This window comes from Carcharhinus amblyrhynchos, unplaced genomic scaffold (genome assembly GCF_965287045.1).
Source record: "Carcharhinus amblyrhynchos unplaced genomic scaffold, sCarAmb.v2.hapA chromosome_359, whole genome shotgun sequence".
Taxonomy (NCBI): Eukaryota; Metazoa; Chordata; class Chondrichthyes; order Carcharhiniformes; family Carcharhinidae; genus Carcharhinus; species Carcharhinus amblyrhynchos.
In genome coordinates, this window is record NW_027650099.1 from 102,638 (window position 1) to 125,235 (window position 22,598).

Sequence of the window (22,598 nt, forward strand, 5' to 3'; positions counted from 1 at the left end):
TGCTCTCTCTCAGTGTCTCTCACACACACACACTGTCACCTGGACAATGGGGAAGCTGTAACAGACAGTCTAACTGCTCTCTCTCAGTGTCTCACACACACACACTGTCACCTGGACAATGGGGAAGCTGTAACAGACAGTCTAACTGCTCTCTCTCAGTGTCTCACACACACACACTGTCACCTGGACAATGGGGAAGCTGTAACAGACAGTCTAACTGCTCTCTCTCAGTGTCTCTCACACACACACAGTCACCTGGACAATGGGGAAGCTCGAACAACACTCCTCCAAGCTGCTGCTGTCTGACACCCGCTCCAACCAATCACACGACGGCACTCGCCCCACACCCGCCAATCACGGTGGGCGAGGCGGGACTTCCGGTCCCGCCACAAAGGCGCGAGCTTTCAAGCCAAGCAACCCAGAGCACTTCCGGGGCAATCCTTCTGAGGAACTGAGAGAGACAGTTAGTATTTATCATTGTAACCAGAGTCAGTGTCTCTCCCCCAGATACTGAGTGATTCTCAGTGTAATTGTAACCAGAGTCAGTGTCTCTCCCCCAGATACTGAGTGATTCTCAGTGTAATTGTAACCAGAGTCAGTGTCTCTCCCCCCAGATACTGAGTGATTCTCATTGTAATTGTAACCAGAGTCAGTGTCTCTCCCCCAGATACTGAGTGATTCTCAGTGTAATTGTAACCAGAGTCAGTGTCTCTCCCCCCAGATACTGAGTGATTCTCATTGTAATTGTAACCAGAGTCAGTGTCTCTCCCCCCAGATACTGAGTGATTCTCATTGTAATTGTAACCAGAGTCAGTGTCTCTCCCCCCAGATACTGAGTGATTCTCATTGTAATTGTAACCAGAGTCAGTGTCTCTCCTCCAGATACTGAGTGATTCTCATTGTAATTGTAACCAGAGTCAGTGTCTCTCCCCCCAGATACTGAGTGATTCTCAGTGTAATTGTAACCAGAGTCAGTGTCTCTCTCCCAGATACTGAGTGATTCTCATTGTAATTGTAACCAGAGTCAGTGTCTCTCCCCCAGATACTGAGTGATTCTCATTGTAATTGTAACCAGAGTCAGTGTCTCTCTCCCCAGATACTGAGTGATTCTCAGTGTAATTGTAACCAGAGTCAGTGTCTCTCCCCCAGATACTGAGTGATTCTCATTGTAATTGTAACCAGAGTCAGTGTCTCTCCTCCAGATACTGAGTGATTCTCATTGTAATTGTAACCAGAGTCAGTGTCTCTCTCCCCAAGATACTGAGTGATTCTCAGTGTAATTGTAACCAGAGTCAGTGTCTCTCCCCCAGATACTGAGTGATTCTCATTGTAATTGTAACCAGAGTCAGTGTCTCTCTCCCCAGATACTGAGTGATTCTCAGTGTAATTGTAACCAGAGTCAGTGTCTCTCTCCCCAAGATACTGAGTGATTCTCAGTGTAATTGTAACCAGAGTCAGTGTCTCTCCCCCAGATACTGAGTGATTCTCAGTGTAATTGTAACCAGAGTCAGTGTCTCTCCCCCAGATACTGAGTGATTCTCAGTGTAATTGTAACCAGAGTCAGTGTCTCTCCCCCAGATACTGAGTGATTCTCAGTGTAATTGTAACCAGAGTCAGTGTCTCTCCCCCCAGATACTGAGTGATTCTCATTGTAATTGTAACCAGAGTCAGTGTCTCTCCCCCAGATACTGAGTGATTCTCAGTGTAATTGTAACTAGAGTCAGTGTCTCTCCCCCAGATACTGAGTGATTCTCATTGTAATTGTAACCAGAGTCAGTGTCTCTCCCCCAGATACTGAGTGATTCTCAGTGTAATTGTAACCAGAGTCAGTGTCTCTCCCCCAGATACTGAGTGATTCTCAGTGTAATTGTAACCAGAGTCAGTGTCTCCCCCCCAAGATACTGAGTGATTCTCAGTGTAATTGTAACCAGAGTCAGTGTCTCTCCTCCAGATACTGAGTGATTCTCATTGTAATTGTAACCAGAGTCAGTGTCTCTCTCCCCAAGATACTGAGTGATTCTCAGTGTAATTGTAACCAGAGTCAGTGTCTCTCCCCCAGATACTGAGTGATTCTCATTGTAATTGTAACCAGAGTCAGTGTCTCTCTCCCCAAGATACTGAGTGATTCTCAGTGTAATTGTAACCAGAGTCAGTGTCTCTCCCCCAGATACTGAGTGATTCTCATTGTAATTGTAACCAGAGTCAGTGTCTCTCTCCCCAAGATACTGAGTGATTCTCAGTGTAATTGTAACCAGAGTCAGTGTCTCTCTCCCCAAGATACTGAGTGATTCTCAGTGTAATTGTAACCAGAGTCAGTGTCTCTCCCCCAGATACTGAGTGATTCTCAGTGTAATTGTAACCAGAGTCAGTGTCTCTCCCCCAGATACTGAGTGATTCTCATTGTAATTGTAACCAGAGTCAGTGTCTCTCCCCCAGATACTGAGTGATTCTCAGTGTAATTGTAACCAGAGTCAGTGTCTCTCCCCCAGATACTGAGTGATTCTCAGTGTAATTGTAACCAGAGTCAGTGTCTCTCCCCCAGATACTGAGTGATTCTCAGTGTAATTGTAACCAGAGTCAGTGTCTCTCCCCCAGATACTGAGTGATTCTCATTGTAATTGTAACCAGAGTCAGTGTCTCTCCCCCAGATACTGAGTGATTCTCAGTGTAATTGTAACCAGAGTCAGTGTCTCTCCCCCAGATACTGAGTGATTCTCATTGTAATTGTAACCAGAGTCAGTGTCTCTCTCCCCAGATACTGAGTGATTCTCATTGTAATTGTAACCAGAGTCAGTGTCTCTCCCCCAGATACTGAGTGATTCTCATTGTAATTGTAACCAGAGTCAGTGTCTCTCCCCCAGATACTGAGTGATTCTCATTGTAATTGTAACCAGAGTCAGTGTCTCTCCCCCAGATACTGAGTGATTCTCATTGTAATTGTAACCAGAGTCAGTGTCTCTCCCCCAGATACTGAGTGATTCTCATTGTAATTGTAACCAGAGTCAGTGTCTCTCCCCCAGATACTGAGTGATTCTCATTGTAATTGTAACCAGAGTCAGTGTCTCTCCCCCAGATACTGAGTGATTCTCAGTGTAATTGTAACCAGAGTCAGTGTCTCTCCCCCAGATACTGAGTGATTCTCAGTGTAATTGTAACCAGAGTCAGTGTCTCTCCCCCAGATACTGAGTGATTCTCATTGTAATTGTAACCAGAGTCAGTGTCTCCCCCCCAGATACTGAGTGATTCTCATTGTAATTGTAACCAGAGTCAGTGTCTCTCCCCCCAGATACTGAGTGATTCTCATTGTAATTGTAACCAGAGTCAGTGTCTCTCCTCCAGATACTGAGTGATTCTCATTGTAATTGTAACCAGAGTCAGTGTCTCTCCCCCAGATACTGAGTGATTCTCAGTGTAATTGTAACCAGAGTCAGTGTCTCTCTCCCAGATACTGAGTGATTCTCATTGTAATTGTAACCAGAGTCAGTGTCTCTCCCCCCAGATACTGAGTGATTCTCATTGTAATTGTAACCAGAGTCAGTGTCTCTCCTCCAGATACTGAGTGATTCTCATTGTAATTGTAACCAGAGTCAGTGTCTCTCCCCCAGATACTGAGTGATTCTCAGTGTAATTGTAACCAGAGTCAGTGTCTCTCTCCCCAGATACTGAGTGATTCTCATTGTAATTGTAACCAGAGTCAGTGTCTCTCCCCCAGATACTGAGTGATTCTCATTGTAATTGTCACCAGAGTCAGTGTCTCTCCCTCCAGATACTGAGTGATTCTCAGTGTAATTGTAACCAGAGTCAGTGTCTCTCTCCCAGATACTGAGTGATTCTCATTGTAATTGTAACCAGAGTCAGTGTCTCTCCCCCAGATACTGAGTGATTCTCAGTGTAATTGTAACCAGAGTCAGTGTCTCTCTCCCCAAGATACTGAGTGATTCTCAGTGTAATTGTAACCAGAGTCAGTGTCTCTCCCCCAGATACTGAGTGATTCTCAGTGTAATTGTAACCAGAGTCAGTGTCTCTCCCCCAGATACTGAGTGATTCTCAGTGTAATTGTAACCAGAGTCAGTGTCTCTCCCCCAGATACTGAGTGATTCTCAGTGTAATTGTAACCAGAGTCAGTGTCTCTCCCCCAGATACTGAGTGATTCTCATTGTAATTGTAACCAGAGTCAGTGTCTCTCCCCCAGATACTGAGTGATTCTCAGTGTAATTGTAACCAGAGTCAGTGTCTCTCCCCCAGATACTGAGTGATTCTCATTGTAATTGTAACCAGAGTCAGTGTCTCTCCCCCAGATACTGAGTGATTCTCAGTGTAATTGTAACCAGAGTCAGTGTCTCTCCCCCAGATACTGAGTGATTCTCATTGTAATTGTAACCAGAGTCAGTGTCTCTCCCCCCAAGATACTGAGTGATTCTCAGTGTAATTGTAACCAGAGTCAGTGTCTCTCCCCCAGATACTGAGTGATTCTCAGTGTAATTGTAACCAGAGTCAGTGTCTCCCCCCCAAGATACTGAGTGATTCTCAGTGTAATTGTAACCAGAGTCAGTGTCTCTCCTCCAGATACTGAGTGATTCTCATTGTAATTGTAACCAGAGTCAGTGTCTCTCTCCCCAAGATACTGAGTGATTCTCAGTGTAATTGTAACCAGAGTCAGTGTCTCTCCCCCAGATACTGAGTGATTCTCATTGTAATTGTAACCAGAGTCAGTGTCTCTCTCCCCAAGATACTGAGTGATTCTCAGTGTAATTGTAACCAGAGTCAGTGTCTCTCTCCCCAAGATACTGAGTGATTCTCAGTGTAATTGTAACCAGAGTCAGTGTCTCTCCCCCAGATACTGAGTGATTCTCAGTGTAATTGTAACCAGAGTCAGTGTCTCTCCCCCAGATACTGAGTGATTCTCAGTGTAATTGTAACCAGAGTCAGTGTCTCTCCCCCAGATACTGAGTGATTCTCAGTGTAATTGTAACCAGAGTCAGTGTCTCTCCCCCCAGATACTGAGTGATTCTCATTGTAATTGTAACCAGAGTCAGTGTCTCTCCCCCAGATACTGAGTGATTCTCAGTGTAATTGTAACCAGAGTCAGTGTCTCTCCCCCAGATACTGAGTGATTCTCATTGTAATTGTAACCAGAGTCAGTGTCTCTCCCCCAGATACTGAGTGATTCTCAGTGTAATTGTAACCAGAGTCAGTGTCTCTCCCCCAGATACTGAGTGATTCTCATTGTAATTGTAACCAGAGTCAGTGTCTCTCTCCCAGATACTGAGTGATTCTCATTGTAATTGTAACCAGAGTCAGTGTCTCTCCCCCAGATACTGAGTGATTCTCATTGTAATTGTAACCAGAGTCAGTGTCTCTCCCCCAGATACTGAGTGATTCTCATTGTAATTGTAACCAGAGTCAGTGTCTCTCCCCCCAGATACTGAGTGATTCTCATTGTAATTGTAACCAGAGTCAGTGTCTCTCCCCCAGATACTGAGTGATTCTCATTGTAATTGTAACCAGAGTCAGTGTCTCTCCCCCAGATACTGAGTGATTCTCATTGTAATTGTAACCAGAGTCAGTGTCTCTCCCCCCAGATACTGAGTGATTCTCAGTGTAATTGTAACCAGAGTCAATGTCTCTCCCCCAAGATACTGAGTGATTCTCAGTGTAATTGTAACCAGAGTCAGTGTCTCTCCCCCAGATACTGAGTGATTCTCAGTGTAATTGTAACCAGAGTCAGTGTCTCTCCCCCAGATACTGAGTGATTCTCATTGTAATTGTAACCAGAGTCAGTGTCTCTCCCCCAGATACTGAGTGATTCTCATTGTAATTGTAACCAGAGTCAGTGTCTCTCCCCCAGATACTGAGTGATTCTCATTGTAATTGTAACCAGAGTCAGTGTCTCTCTCCCAGATACTGAGTGATTCTCATTGTAATTGTAACCAGAGTCAGTGTCTCTCCCCCAGATACTGAGTGATTCTCATTGTAATTGTAACCAGAGTCAGTGTCTCTCCCCCAGATACTGAGTGATTCTCATTGTAATTGTAACCAAAGTCAGTGTCTCTCCCCCAGATACTGAGTGATTCTCATTGTAATTGTAACCAGAGTCAGTGTCTCTCCCCCAGATACTGAGTGATTCTCATTGTAATTGTAACCAGAGTCAGTGTCTCTCCCCCAGATACTGAGTGATTCTCATTGTAATTGTAACCAGAGTCAGTGTCTCTCCCCCCAGATACTGAGTGATTCTCAGTGTAATTGTAACCAGAGTCAATGTCTCTCCCCCAAGATACTGAGTGATTCTCAGTGTAATTGTAACCAGAGTCAGTGTCTCTCCCCCCAGATACTGAGTGATTCTCAGTGTAATTGTAACCAGAGTCAGTGTCTCTCCCCCAGATACTGAGTGATTCTCATTGTAATTGTAACCAGAGTCAGTGTCTCTCCCCGAGATACTGAGTGATTCTCATTGTAATTGTAACCAGAGTCAGTGTCTCTCCCCCAGATACTGAGTTATTCTCATTGTAATTGTAACCAGAGTCAGTGTCTCTCTCCCAGATACTGAGTGATTCTCATTGTAATTGTAACCAGAGTCAGTGTCTCTCCCCCCAGATACTGAGTGATTCTCAGTGTAATTGTAACCAGAGTCAGTGTCTCTCCCCCAGATACTGAGTGATTCTCATTGTAATTGTAACCAGAGTCAGTGTCTCTCCCCCAGATACTGAGTGATTCTCATTGTAATTGTAACCAGAGTCAGTGTCTCTCCCCCCAGATACTGAGTGATTCTCAGTGTAATTGTAACCAGAGTCAGTGTCTCTCCCCCAGATACTGAGTGATTCTCATTGTAATTGTAACCAGAGTCAGTGTCTCTCCCCCAGATACTGAGTGATTCTCATTGTAATTGTAACCTGAGTCAGTGTCTCTCCCCAAGATACTGAGTGATTCTCATTGTAATTGTAACCAGAGTCAGTGTCTCTCCCCCAGATACTGAGTGATTCTCATTGTAATTGTAACCAGAGTCAGTGTCTCTCCCCCCAGATACTGAGTGATTCTCAGTGTAATTGTAACCAGAGTCAGTGTCTCTCCCCCCAGATACTGAGTGATTCTCAGTGTAATTGTAACCAGAGTCAGTGTCTCTCCTCCAGATACTGAGTGATTCTCATTGTAATTGTAACCAGAGTCAGTGTCTCTCCCCCCAGATACTGAGTGATTCTCATTGTAATTGTAACCAGAGTCAGTGTCTCTCCCCCAGATACTGAGTGATTCTCATTGTAATTGTAACCAGAGTCAGTGTCTCTCCCCCCAGATACTGAGTGATTCTCAGTGTAATTGTAACCAGAGTCAGTGTCTCTCCCCCAGATACTGAGTGATTCTCATTGTAATTGTAACCAGAGTCAGTGTCTCTCCCCCAGATACTGAGTGATTCTCATTGTAATTGTAACCAGAGTCAGTGTCTCTCCCCCAGATACTGAGTGATTCTCATTGTAATTGTAACCAGAGTCAGTGTCTCTCTCCCAGATACTGAGTGATTCTCATTGTAATTGTAACCAGAGTCAGTGTCTCTCCCCCCAGATACTGAGTGATTCTCAGTGTAATTGTAACCAGAGTCAGTGTCTCTCCCCCAGATACTGAGTGATTCTCATTGTAATTGTAACCAGAGTCAGTGTCTCTCCCCCAGACACTGAGTGATTCTCATTGTAATTGTAACCAGAGTCAGTGTCTCTCCCCCCAGATACTGAGTGATTCTCAGTGTAATTGTAACCAGAGTCAGTGTCTCTCCCCCAGATACTGAGTGATTCTCATTGTAATTGTAACCAGAGTCAGTGTCTCTCCCCCAGATACTGAGTGATTCACATTGTAATTGTAACCTGAGTCAGTGTCTCTCCCCAAGATACTGAGTGATTCTCATTGTAATTGTAACCAGAGTCAGTGTCTCTCCCCCAGATACTGAGTGATTCTCATTGTAATTGTAACCAGAGTCAGTGTCTCTCCCCCCAGATACTGAGTGATTCTCAGTGTAATTGTAACCAGAGTCAGTGTCTCTCCCCCCAGATACTGAGTGATTCTCAGTGTAATTGTAACCAGAGTCAGTGTCTCTCCTCCAGATACTGAGTGATTCTCATTGTAATTGTAACCAGAGTCAGTGTCTCTCCCCCGAGATACTGAGTGATTCTCATTGTAATTGTAACCAGAGTCAGTGTCTCTCCTCCAGATACTGAGTGATTCTCATTGTAATTGTAACCAGAGTCAGTGTCTCTCCCCCAGATACTGAGTGATTCTCATTGTAATTGTAACCAGAGTTAGTGTCTCCCCCCCAGATACTGAGTGATTCTCATTGTAATTGTAACCAGAGTCAGTGTCTCTCTCCCCCAGATACTGAGTGATTCTCAGTGTAATTGTAACCAGAGTCAGTGTCTCTCTCCCCAGATACTGAGTGATTCTCATTGTAATTGTAACCAGAGTCAGTGTCTCTCCCTCCAGATACTGAGTGATTCTCATTGTAATTGTAACCAGAGTCAGTGTCTCTCTCCCCAGATACTGAGTGATTCTCATTGTAATTGTAACCAGAGTCAGTGTCTCTCCCCCCAGATACTGAGTGATTCTCATTGTAATTGTAACCAGAGTCAGTGTCTCTCCCCCAGATACTGAGTGATTCTCATTGTAATTGTAACCAGAGTCAGTGTCTCTCCTCCAGATACTGAGGGATTCTCATTGTAATTGTAACCAGAGTCAGTGTCTCTCTCCTCCAGATACTGAATGATTCTCATTGTAATTGTAACCAGAGTCAGTGTCTCCCCCCCAGATACTGAGTGATTCTCATTGTAATTGTAACCAGAGTCAGTGTCTCTCTCCCCCAGATACTGAGTGATTCTCAGTGTAATTGTAACCAGAGTCAGTGTCTCTCTCCCCAGATACTGAGTGATTCTCATTGTAATTGTAACCAGAGTCAGTGTCTCTCCCCCCCAGATACTGAGTGATTCTCATTGTAATTGTAACCAGAGTCAGTGTCTCTCTCCCAGATACTGAGTGATTCTCATTGTAATTGTAACCTGAGTCAGTGTCTCTCCCCCCAGATACTGAGTGATTCTCATTGTAATTGTAACCAGAGTCAGTGTCTCTCCCCCAGATACTGAGTGATTCTCATTGTAATTGTAACCAGAGTCAGTGTCTCTCCCCCAGATACTGAGTGATTCTCATTGTAATTGTAACCAGAGTCAGTGTCTCTCTCCCCCAGATACTGAGTGATTCTCAGTGTAATTGTAACCAGAGTCAGTGTCTCTCTCCCCAGATACTGAGTGATTCTCATTGTAATTGTAACCAGAGTCAGTGTCTCTCCCCCCCAGATACTGAGTGATTCTCATTGTAATTGTAACCAGAGTCAGTGTCTCTCTCCCAGATACTGAGTGATTCTCATTGTAATTGTAACCTGAGTCAGTGTCTCTCCCCCCAGATACTGAGTGATTCTCATTGTAATTGTAACCAGAGTCAGTGTCTCTCCCCCAGATACTGAGTGATTCTCATTGTAATTGTAACCAGAGTCAGTGTCTCTCCCCCAGATACTGAGTGATTCTCATTGTAATTGTAACCAGAGTCAGTGTCTCTCCCTCCAGATACTGAGTGATTCTCATTGTAATTGTAACCAGAGTCAGTGTCTCTCCCCCCAGATACTGAGTGATTCTCATTGTAATTGTAACCAGAGTCAGTGTCTCTCCCCCCAGACACTGAGTGATTCTCAGTGTAATTGTAACCAGAGTCAGTGTCTCTCTCCCCCAGATACTGAGTGATTCTCAGTGTAATTGTAACCAGAGTCAGTGTCTCCCGTCGGGGGAATCTCCCGTTGGGGGCATATCCCAGTGGGCAATGCGCAGGATTTGCACATGCCATATTCCACTGTGATCGTGTTTCCCAGCACCGGATTTCCAGCGGGAGGCTGGGTACGTATTCAAATCCTAATTTTAATATCATTTTCATAATATTAGCGAACCAGGGAATGGTTTGAGGGGGGAGCGTGGTGGGGGGGAGGGCTGACGTTTGCAAGGATCACGGGGCTGGCCAGCGATCGGAAGACCGGTATGTCTGGGTCACTGCACATGTACCGGTCTCGGCGCTGACGGTTTTACACAGAGGGTACTGTGTCTCTGGAACAAGCTGCCAGAGGTAGTAGCAGAGGCAGGTACAATTTTGTCTTTTAAAAAGCATTTAGACAGTTACATGGGTAAGATGGGCATAGAGGGATATGGGCCAAATGCAGGCAATTGGAACTTGCTTAGTGGTAAAAACTGGGTGGCATGGACAGGTTGGGCCGAAGGGCCTGTTTCAGTGCTGTAAACCTCTTTGATTCTGTAGCCTCCTGAAAGTTAGAACTGGATCCACCCAGATAATGACGTCATGGGTAGAAGGAAGAGTTTCTCCTTGGCGAGTATGAACCGTAAGGAGTTAAATTAAAGATTGCAGCAACAAAGTTGGCCATCTGTGGATTCGTACCTGAACCACAAGCAAATTGATGTAGATTAACTCAGAGCAAAGAGTCAGATGTGTGGCTCAAAGTTTGGCGTTGCAGAAATAAGTTTTGATTCATGGGCAGGGTGGTGCAGTGAGCTTTAAGCAAACTAGTTCACGTGAGGGGTAATTCAGAAAGTTAAGCAGAAGGATAAGAGAGCAGTGCAGGGTGGTGTTATGGTTCAGGTCAGAAACTAGAAAGTTTTTTTTATGTCGCCCACCTGGATCATGTGTTTTGCCTCTTGAATTTGGCTGGGATAAGCATGTTTCATTTCTGGTGTGATTCAAATGACCCACTAGGGAGCTTTTAGCAAATAAATTTATTTAAGAATATAGTTAACATATATAGTAAGAAAATTAGCAAGAACTCTTATCAATTACAAACAAGAAACAAAAGATCCATTATAATGTATACATCTTTAGCAAAGATATCTAAGGTGTTCCAACTCCATAAACAAAAGACCCTTTTCACAGGTTTAACTCAGCAAAGACTAATGCTCATATAATACTGGACTTGGGTCCTTTGGATGTAGTCTGCAGTTCTCTGGGTAGACTGTTCTCTGGATAGTTTATAGTCAGAATAGCTTCCCAAAACACCAAGCAAGCCGCCAATACGGCAGAGTCCCCTTTCAGAAAGGCAAGACCTTGCTTTCAGATGTCCAGTGTAATTTCCAAAGGAGAGGGAGACTTCTATTCAGCTTGATGCCCCTTCTAAAACTAAAACTCAAACTGCAGCTCCAAACTGAAAATGTGAAACCTCCTGTCAGCTGACCTGCCAACCCATTTTCCTCCGAACAATGCAGAGTCATCAACATCCCAGCTAAACTAAACAAACCCCCTGTTAAGCAGAAGGACATCTCCCATCAAACCAATGCAATCAGCTAAGGCTGGTAGCTGAGAAATCTGACTGTGAGAGCTGCACAGATCATGATTAAAATAAAAATCTCTTAAAGGTACACTAAAGTCACAGTAGTGATATGGGAAATGATAGCCAGAGCGTGACAAGAAAGTTATTACAGAGAGAATTAACAAATGAACAAGAAAGATCAGAATATGGGGATACATATATATATATAAAATTAAATCTTTATCTGAATGCACACAGCAATTCTAATAAGATACATGAATTGATGGCACAAATAGTGATAAGTGGGTATGGTTTGATAGTACTTACCGAGACACAGCAGGGTGACCAAGGCACAAGTTGCTGAATATTCAAGTGTGTCTGACAACTTGGAAAAATGGGGGAAAATGTCTGGGTGAAATGCCAGCATCAATAAAGGACGTCAGCCCAGAAATAAGAAATGAGCCTGCCTCTGAAGGTGTGAGATGATTGTGGATGTGAGAAATACCAAGGGAAAGTTGTCACTTGTGAGTGTAGCTCATCGCCCCCTAACACTGGCTACCAGTGGGTGAGGTTAAACTTCTTACTGTGCTTCCCCCAGTCCAGCAGCTCCACATCAATCAGCCAGCAGAGGGAGCTATTGTACATTCCGACAGCAGAGAGAGCTGTCAGTCCACAGCTCCTGGAGCCAGCCTTCACCCAGTACCCCCCTCCCCCTGCTAATGTAGGGACCCATAGCTGATCACTGCCTCTCTGCCACCCACACTGATCATGCCTCCCCCTCCCTCAACAATCACAGGCTCAGCAGCAGGGGCCGCACCCCCCTTCCCTGAAAAGGCCCACCTGGCCTGGCTCCACCCCATCCAGGCCACACCCCCGTAGCCCCCTCCAGGCTCCGCCTCATCGGTCCCACCCCCTTCAGCCGTGTCCTTTCAGGCCCCATCTCCTGTCATTGCCTGGTGGGCAGTGCCGATGTGCCAGGCCGGCAGTGCCCTCAATGGTCTCTGGTTCTACCGGTGAGGCCACACGACTGCTCCCCGCTCATGGGGAGCCAGGCTTTTCCTCGCTGGAGAGAATCACTCCCGACGAGACCGCAAAGGCAAGTGAGCCAGGATGAGTGAGCACCGGGATCGCTAAACACATGGAAACACATCGCTAAACACATGGATTAGAATAAATTTAAATAATTTGTTCCGTGTCTTGCTGGAAATGGGCAGGAGGCTGTTCGCGGCGGAAATCGATGGGTGGGGCAAACATTAAAATCGCGGCCCACGTCGCTGGGTGGTGCAGGGCTTGAATATTGCTGAAAGGTGCGTACTGTCAAAGCTTTTCATTTTGTACTCATCAGGACAAACACGAGCACCAAATTTCAAATGATCACAATTTATACGACAGGAAAAAAGGGTGCTGATTGGTTGACCAGTTGTCTCTGATTGGCTGAAGCATTGCCATGGCCAAAGCTATGGGGATCTAGAGGCTCCCCAAGCTTCCGGGTAATTTGAAAAATGTGCAGGATGTGGAAGTATTCCATTAGTTTGTGTATGAGTGCCTCCCTGTGTATGAGTTTGTGTCAGTCCCAGCAAGCAGAGGTAAGCCACGTCATGGTCTCTGTGAATTGTATTAAACTGGTTATTAAATGGACCAATGGCAAACCTGATCAGATCATTGCTGACTGTGTATTATGCCAACTGGAAAGTGGGCCGAATGACACCATTTTTGGACTCGAAAAGCACCCAGTCTACCCCAAATTCCCCTGGAAATACAACAGTGTGAACCACGGCTTACAGTAAGAGGCCTCACAACACCAGGCTACAGTAGCTTTATTTGGTATCGCGAGCTTTCAGAGCACTGAGTGCACTCACCTGAAGGAGTGACACTCCAAAAGCTCGTGCTACCAAATAAACCTGTTGGACTTTAGAATCCAGAAAACTGGATTCCTGGGGGAAACGGGAAAAGACCCTGAACTGAATCAGTCCACCTTGTTGTCTAACAAGGGGCATGCACACGGTGGGTCGTACGAGGGCTGCTCTTGGATGTTTCGAGAGTGGCCTCGTACTTCACGTCGTTTGTGTACGCTTAAAACTGGACCAGCAGATGGGCACCACAACAGCTCAGTGACTATCACTGATTGCTGTGCAGATACATGGATTTGGGGCCGGTGTCTGTGGGAGTTTGCACATTCTCCCCGTGCTTGCGTGGGTTTCCTCCGGGTGCTCCGGTTTCCTCCCACACCCCAAAGATGTGCTCTTAGGCTGATTGGTGGAACAAATTGTCCCTAAATTAGTCTCCCCTGAATCTGGTTTCCAATGGGGGTACCATAAACATAGACATGGGTCAAGGGTGGAGGAGGAAAAACACATTGTTAAGATGGCGGCACGGGCTCGTTGGCCCGAAGGGCCTGTTTCCCGGGCTGTGTTGATCTTTGTTCTTAACCTGGTGTTGTGAGACTTCTTACTGTGTTTATCCCCAGTCCAACGCCGGCGTCTCCACATTCGTGGCCACAGGTTAAGCAAGGTATTTCTAACTCCGACTGTGCAGTGGATCCACGACTGGTATTTTCAGGACGAGGAGTCTATGCAAAAATACCTTCCAGTTACCCCACAAAGGCGATGTGTTTTGTGGATTTTGGTGCCAGGGTGATGCCAGCTGCGTAGGCGATGCATGCCACTGACTGACTGATCAAATCAAGCAACGTCTTCCTGTGGTTATTTGGAACTACAGACCATGTTCAAATTGAGGAGGGAGTAGACGAGTTACCCCAGGGACCCAGGCTAATATAAATGAGGACATTGAAGGAAGTGAGGGAGGAACAGCCTCCAGAGATGTGATCCTGGGAGAATTGTTGGAGCAGCGACCGAGGCCAGCTCCTGATGGATTTTCGTTGTTGCATTGAGTTTAATTTTCCAAGAATCGGGGAAAATCCCGTCAGATTGGAAGAGCTGCAAACGCAACTCTATGGGGCAAATTCTCCCGTGCTGCCCTCCACAGGAATCGGAGCGGGCGAGCTCCATCGCCAGGACCATTTTCCTTAGGCAGGATTTTCCCGTTTTGGGGTGAGCCTGACCAGAAAATCCCACCCAATTATTCAAAAAAAGGGAGGGAGACAGAACGTGGGAAACTACAGGCCAGGCAGCTACCGTCTTTTGTAGGTAAAATGTTAGAAGCTTTAATTAAATAAGTTATAGAAGGCATACTTGGAGTTCAGGATTAGTAAGTTTGTGGATGAATAAGAATTGTGAAAGGAAACCAGGACTAGAGGGCACAGCCTCAAAATAAGGGGGAGTCAATTTAGAACAGAGTTGAGGAGGAACTTCTTCTCTCAGAGGGTGGTGAATCTCTGGAATTCTCTGCCTGTTGAAGTGGTGGAGGCTACCTCGCTAAATATATTTAAGTCACGGGTAGATAGGTTTCTGATCGATAAGGGAATTAAGGGTTATGGGGAGCAGGCGGGTAAGTGGAACTGATCCACTATTAGATCAGCCATCATCTTATTGAATGGCGGGGCAGGCTCGAGGGGCTAGATGGCCTACTCAAAGAACAAAAACAGCCCGGGAAACAGGCCCTTCGGCCCAACGAGCCCACACCGCCATTTTAACATCACCAGTCCCCCCCTCCACCCATGACCCTTATCTATGCTTATGGCATTCCACATTGAGGGAAACTAATTTAGGGACAATTTATTACCTCCAGTCAGCCTAACAGCACATCTTTGGGGTGTGGGAGGAAACCGAAGCACCCGGAGAAAACCCACGCAAGCACGGGGAGAATGCGCCAACTCCCACAGACACCGGCCCAAATCCATGTGTCTGCACAGCAAACAGCGATAGTCACTGAGCTGTTGTGGTGCCCAGCATCTGGTCCAATTTAAGCGCACACTAACGACATGAAGCACTAGGCCAATCTCGAAACATCCAAGAGTAGCCATTGTACGACCCATCGCGTGTATGCCCCTCGTTGGACAACAAGGCGGACTGATTCCTGCTCCTGTTTCTTATGTTCTTATGATACAAAGATTGACCAGGTGGTGAACAGTGAGACAGAGTGTCTTGGGCTATAGGAAAGTATAGGCAAGATGGTCAAATGGGCAGATGAGTGGCAGATGGAATTTAGCCCTGTTTTGAAGGAGTAATTTGACAAGGAAGTATTCAATGAATGCAGGACACTAGGAAGTTCTATGGAACAAAGGGACCCTGATTTGTTGTCCATAGATTTCTGAAGGCAGAAAGGCATGTTAGTGGGGTGGTGAAGTAGATATATGGGAGACTTGCCTTTAATAATCAAGGTACAGATTGCAAAAGCAGGGAGGTGATGTTGGGAGTTGTATAGAGCTTTGGTGAGGTCACAGCTGGAGCACTGAGTGCAGTTCTGGTCTCCACATTATAGGAAGGATGAGATTGTACTGGAGGGGATGCAGGGGAGATACACCAGGACGCTGCCTGGGATGGAGTATTTCAGTTATGAAGAGAGGTTGGGAAGGCTTGGATTGTTTTCTCTGGAGCAGAGAAGACTGAGGGACGACCTGATCGAGGTGTACAAGGTTATAAGACATGGACAGAGTGGATAAGGAGCAGCTGTTCCCCTGAGTTGAAGGGTCAGTCGCGAGGAGACACAGGTTCAAGGTGGAGGGCAGGAGGTTTAAAAATTTAAAGTTAATTTATTAGTGTCACGAGTAGGCTAATGCTAACACTGTGATGAAGTTACGGTGAAAATCCCCTTGTCACCACACTCCGGTGCCTGTCCGGGTTACACCGAGGGAGAATTTAGCACGGCCCAATGCACCCCTAACCAGCACGTCTTTCAGACTGTGGGAGGAAACCCACGCAGACACGGGGAGAATATGCAGAGTCGACCCAAGCCAGGAATCAAACCCGGGTTCCCTGGTGCTGTGAGGCAGCAGTGCTGACCCACTGTGCCGCCATGCTGTCCTTGTCGGGGTCGGGGGGGTGATATAAGAGGATGTGAGGGAAAGCCTTTTTACCCAGAGGGTGGTGATGGTCTGGAATGCACTGCCTGGGAGGGTGGTGGGGGGGGGCGGGTGGATGCCTCACATCCTTTATAAAGTATCTGGATAAACACTTGGCACATTATAACATTCAGGGCCAAGTGCTGGTCAATGGGATTAGGTGTTCTCAATGTGTTGGTGCAGATTCGATGGGTTGAAGGGCCTCTTCTGAACTGTATGATTCTATGAACAGGAGAGAGTTGGCATTAACAGTTTGCTTTCTCATTGGCAGGATGTATTGCGTGGTGTGTCACAACACTCGGTGCTGGGGCCTCAACTATTTACAATTTCTATAGCTGGCTTAGACGAAGAGATGGATGGGATGGTTGCCAAATTTGCCAATGACACGAAGGTAGGTAGGAAAGTACGTTCTGAAGAGGACAGAAGGAGGCTACAAAAAGATATAGGGGGGTGGATTCTTCCGGTCCCATCTGCCACAGGAATCGTAGTGGGGGTGGGGGGGGGAGGATCACACACAGGTCCATTGACCTTGGGTCTGGAGTCTCCGGTTTTGGGGCGAGCACGGTTCAAGAATCCCACTGCTGGCTGGGTTTGAGTGAATGGGCAAGGGATCTTGCAACGGGATTATGACGCGGGCATAGGCTGGAAGAATTAAAATGAAGCATATTATCTACGCGATGAGAGATTGCAGAGCGCTGAGGTGCAGAGGGAACCGGGTGTCTGACTGCATGAATCACAAAAGGCCAGTATACAGGTACAGCAAGTAATTAGGAAAGGTAATAGGATGTTATTTATTGTGAGGGGACTTGATTACAAAAGCAGAGAGGTTACGTGTCAGTTTTACAGGACACTGGCGAGACCACATCTGGATAGTGTGTACAATACTGGCCTCTGTATTTAAGGAAAGACGCAAATATATTCAGCCGTTCAGCAAAGGTTTACTAGACTAATATAGCAGGAATCAGCGGGATCTCTCATGAGGACATGTTGGCGAGGTTAGATGTGGATCCACTGGAGTTTCAAAGAGGAGGGACTCGATCAGTCCCTCATCTAAAAGATGCTGAGGTTTATTGACAGGGTGGATGTGGAAAGGATGTTTCCTCTTGTGGGATAATCTAGAACGGGGGTGGGGTCACTGTTTCAATATAAGGGATCACCCATTTAAGATGGAGACGATGAAATTTCTTCTCACTGTGTTGTATGTCTCTGGAACTCTCTTCCTGAAAAGGCAGTGAAAGCAGCGTCTGAATATTTTAGGGCTGAGCTGGATAGATTCTTGATTCCACAACAATGTGGAAAATTGCCCAGCTATGTCCTGTACACACAAAGCAGGACAAATCCAACCCAGCCAATTACCGCCCAATCAGTCTACTCTCGATCATCAGTAAAGTGATGGAAGGGGTCATCGACAGAGCTATCAAACAGCACCTGCTCAGCAATAACCTGCTCAGTGACGCCCAGTTTGGGTTTTGCCAGGGTCACTCAGCTCCTGATCTCATTACAGCTTCAAACATGGACAAAAGAGCTGAATTCCAGAGCTGAGGTGAGAGTGACAGCCCTTGACATCAAGGCCACATTTGACCGAGTGTCACATCTAGGAACCTGAGCCAAACTGGAATCAATGGGTATTTGGGGGCAAACTGTCTGCTGGTTGGAGTCATACCTGGTACATAGGGAGATGCTTATGGTGATTGGAGGTCACTCATCTCAGCTCCAGGACATCTCTGCAGGTCTCCCTCAGGGTCAGTGTCCGAGGCCCAACCATCTTCAGCTGCTTCATCAATGACCTTCCCTCCATCATAAGGTCAGAAGTGGGGATGTTCACCGATGATCGCACAATGTTCAGCACCATTTGCGACCCCTCAGATACTGAAACAGTCCATATTCAAATGCAGCAAGATCTGGACAATATCCAGACTTGGGCTGACAAGTAACATTCACGCCACACAAATGCCAGGCAATGACCATCACCAATAAGAGACACTCTAACCGTCAACACTTGACATTGAATGGCATTGCCATCACTGAATCCCCCCACTATCAGCATCTTGGGGGTTACCATTGACCAGACACTGAACTAGACCCAGCCATGTAAATACTGTGGCTACCAGAGCAGGTCAGAGACTGGGAATCCTGCAGTGAGTAACTCACCTCCTGACTCCCCAAAGCCTGTCCACCATCTACAAGTCAGGAGTGTAACAGAATATTTTCCGCTTGCCTCAATGGGTGCAGCTCCAACAACACTCGAGAAGCTCGACACCATCCAGGACAAAGCAGCCCCGCTTGATTGGCCCCCCATCCATTCACTCCCTCCACCACCGACACTCAGTAACAGCAGTGTGTACCATCCACAAGAGGCACTGCAGCAACTCGCTGAGGTTCCTTCGGCAGCACCTTCCAAACTTACAGCCTCTACCATCTAGGACACGAGCAGCAGATATCTGAGAACACCATCATCGGGAGATTCCCCTCCAAGTCACCACCATCCTGACTTGGAAATATATCACTGTTCCTTTACTGTCACTGGGTCAAAATCCTGGCACTTCCTCTCTAACAGCACTGTGGGTGTACCTACACATCAGTCTGCAGTGGGTTCAAGAAGGCAGTTCACCACCAACTTCTCAATTATGGATAGATAATAAATGCTGGCCTATTTAGCTACACCCACACCTCATGAACAAACGGGCATGAACATTGCTGGGCGGCACTTACTGAACAATGCTAAGTGTGCTAATAGGGCTGCTGATATATCAAGATGGTCAGTCTTTTTCTTCAAATCATCACGTGGTGTGGCAGTATGGAATCGAGGAAGGGACTGGCTTCTAACCTACATACTCCATTGCAGGTTTTTGTCAGCTGTTTGCAGTTTACATAATCTTCCATTCAGTGTGAGCAGATATATCACCCCATTCTTCAACTCCTCTCTGAACTTTTTCTGTGTCAGCCCGTAGATGCACGTGTTGGTGCAGGAGCTCAGTAGCTGCAGCATGTATCCCGTTTGTTGGTTGATGTATATCGGATTTGTGTAGTACTTGTTTGTATAATTGTAGTTTTTCACACGCCAGCTTAAAGAGTGTATAACGTATGTCAGCCAGAGAAGAATGAAGTTTCCAGATAGGGTGAAGAGCAAAATCATTGATTTCTTTCGACTCTCGCTTTCTGGATCAGTCTGATTATCGGCAATATTCCGCAGTCCCCTGCGGACTATATTGGCCTTGATAATGTGTTTGACTGTGAGAGCATTGAACAACAGAATAAGAAAGATTGGCACTAAAGGAGTTAAAATGCTGTCGAACCACTCGTACGCTGCCCACAGGGGTGAGGTGTAATAGGCAGGCGTTTCAATGCAGAAATATGGAATCTTATTAATTATAAGTTGGGGCTCGTACATAAAGTAGAACGGGATGCTCCTGACACAGCCAATTATGCACACACTCGAGACAACTATGCCCGCAGTCCTCGGCGTACAATATCTTGTCCTAAGATTCTGACAACAAATGGCTACAAAGCGATCAAAGGTGAAAGCAACTGTGAACCAAACCGAGCAGTCCAGGGCGGCAATCTTTGTCACCAGTTTCATGGCACATATGGGAGTGATAAACAGGAAATTTATTGGCAGGTAAATGTTGTTAATTCGCTTCAGTATGACTTCAATGATCACCACCGTAAGGTCTGCGGCTGCCATGGCAATCAGGTAGCGACTGATACATTTGGAGAGGCCACATTTACCCCGGGATAGGATCACAATGGCCACCACGTTAACTACACGAGAGAGAGAGAAAAGAGAATTAATATCACATCGTCACAAAGGAATCAATCTCAGCACCGACACACTAACTCCAGCATTGTCGCTGCCTAGGTTAATTTCAGCTAGTTCTGGGATTGAAGAAGGGGGTAACTAAAATAAACCAATCACCATCAATAGATTGAAGTCTCTCAGAGTTAATAAGAGATTAACAGAGAATTAATAAGAGATTAACAGAATTAATAAGAGATTAACAGAGAATGCCAGGATATTGACTGCACTGAGGAAGAGATGCTAAAGTGAGTTCAATGAGATTAGATAAATGATGGAGAAAGTCTCAGAGGATGTTGTTCTGAACCCGGTCTTGTTCTGTGCTGGCTGCTGCTCGACAAAGAAATTTGGTCTCAAGGACTTGATGGCCAGGGAAGACGCATTCATTTTGTGGCCAAACGGTCTGCGTACCAACCTACGACTCTTTCCAGCAAGCGAGAATGCGAGAGATTCCTGCTCAACTAGATGATCCACATCATGACTGCGCCCACATGCAGGCAAAAAGTGCACGTTGCCACACCGACCCTGAATGAACAGTAACACAGTGCCATCACCCGATGCCAGCCTCCAGGCTACACGCAATGCCCGCCAATCCTTGTCCAGCTGAAGATGCAAAAATCGTTGTGAGCTTTCAGTCAAAGCATCTGATGGAGTGGCCAACAAACACACCAAAAAGTGACACTGGAAAAGTCCAATAAATCAATGAATAGAACAGGAATATCTGGAATTAAGGATCTACTGATGACCATGAAACCATTGTCGGAAAAACCCATCTGGTTCCCTTTTGGGAAGGAAATCTGCTGTCCTTACCCGGTCTGGCCTACATGTGACTCCAGAGCCACAGCAATGTGGTTGACTCTCGACTACCCGCAGGCAACTAGAGATGGGCAATAAATGCTGGCCAGCCAGTGACGCCCATGTCACACGGATGAATAAAAAAAAGATGATATCATTATAAGTGTACATATACACTGATTCTGGAATCTCTTGTTTCTTCTCTCTATCTCCACACACACACACACTCAATCTCTGTCTTTATTACAAACAGAATCATGACTATATGTTAAAAAAGAAGTAAAGTTAAAGTGTATTTATGAGTGTCACAAGAAGGCTTACATTAACACTGCAATGAAGTTACTGTGGAAATTCCCCCCAGCTCCTGTTCGGGTTAACTGAAGGAGAATTTAGCATGGACAATCCACCTAACCAGCACGTCTTTTGGACTGTGGGAGGAAACCAGAGCATCCCCACGCAGACACAGGGAGAATGTGCAAACTGCACTCAGACAGTGACCCTAAGCCAGGAATCGAACCCGGGTCCCTGGTGCTGTGAGGCAGCAGTGCTAACCCCACTGTGCCACCGTGCTGCCCTAGAATGCAAGCACAGAGACAGTTATACTGCAGCTAGCCCCATTTCCTTACCTGTAATACCAACTGCTGCAAGAACAGGGTAGTAGATGCGTTCAAACGTAAAGATGGTCGGGTAGACCATATTCTGTCTCACAGAGCGAGGGTCTGAAAACTGCTAAGAGAGTCAAAGGAGAGGTTACTTATACCTGAGGCTAATATGCCTTTGGGACAATGAGAAACAGCACACCAAATTAGTGACATTCAGTTAAACAAACAGCTTTAATCACCGATTGTGAAAGCTTCAGATCCATTAGGAAACGTATGTATTCTCCAAACTATTTCAAAACGGTTTTTCAACATATTTTTAAAAAGTTCTCCTGCGCCTCTGAGACTGAGCTGCCCGAACGACCGCATGAACAAGCCTTGTCTGTACAGGCACAGCAACTCTGTTGGTCACCTGTCACCAATCTCCAGCTGGAACTGTGCACACAGCAGATAGAGCTTTCTACACAACATTGGTGATAAGGTGCAGCTTAGCAGGCGAGTAACACAAGTGCGTATCAGGAAACACTGGATAAGCATTGAAAAATTGAGGGGATGAGACGAGTTTCATGTGGATCAGAGTGTGGATGGTTTGGACGGGTTAACCCCTGGTTCTTGGTGCTGCCATTTCTCAACAGCCTCCATTTCTGGAACTGATGGGCAGCTCCTTTTGTTTTTGAAAGGGTTTTACTATTGATCACCAGAAGACACTAACAGTCGTACTCACTGGAAGGTGCGATGGAGGGGGGGATTAAGGATCCTTCCGACGTTCAAAGCTTGCTCACAACCGTCACCTAGTATCATAGCACAGAATCATCGAATCCATACAGCGCAGAAAGAGGACATTCAGCCCATCGAGTCTGCGCCGACCACAATCCCACCCAGTCCCTATCCCAGTAACCCCACGTATTTACCCCACTAATCCCCCTGATTATCAGGAGTAATTTAACACGGCCAATCCATCTAACCTGCACATCTTTGGATACTAAGGGGTAATTTAACATGGCCAATCCACCCTAACCTGCACATCTTTGGACACTAAGGGACAATTTAGCATGGCCAATCCACCCTAACCTACACATCTTTGGACACTAAGGGACAATTTAGCATGGCCAATCCACC

General features: G+C 46.1%; 1 protein-coding gene across 1 annotated transcript; it reads right to left on the minus strand.

Annotated features, from left to right (window-relative positions):
• Positions 1–10,369: 10,369 nt before the first annotated feature.
• On the minus strand, positions 10,370–21,576 carry LOC145339247 (putative G-protein coupled receptor 139). Its single transcript, XM_080183648.1, has 5 exons — positions 21,507–21,576; positions 19,125–20,051; positions 13,924–14,041; positions 12,341–12,459; positions 10,370–10,467 (listed from the first exon to the last, which is right to left on the minus strand). Exons 1-5 carry the CDS (start codon positions 21,574–21,576, stop codon positions 10,370–10,372), a joined length of 1,332 nt encoding a protein of 443 aa, XP_080039774.1.
• Positions 21,577–22,598: the final 1,022 nt, after the last annotated feature.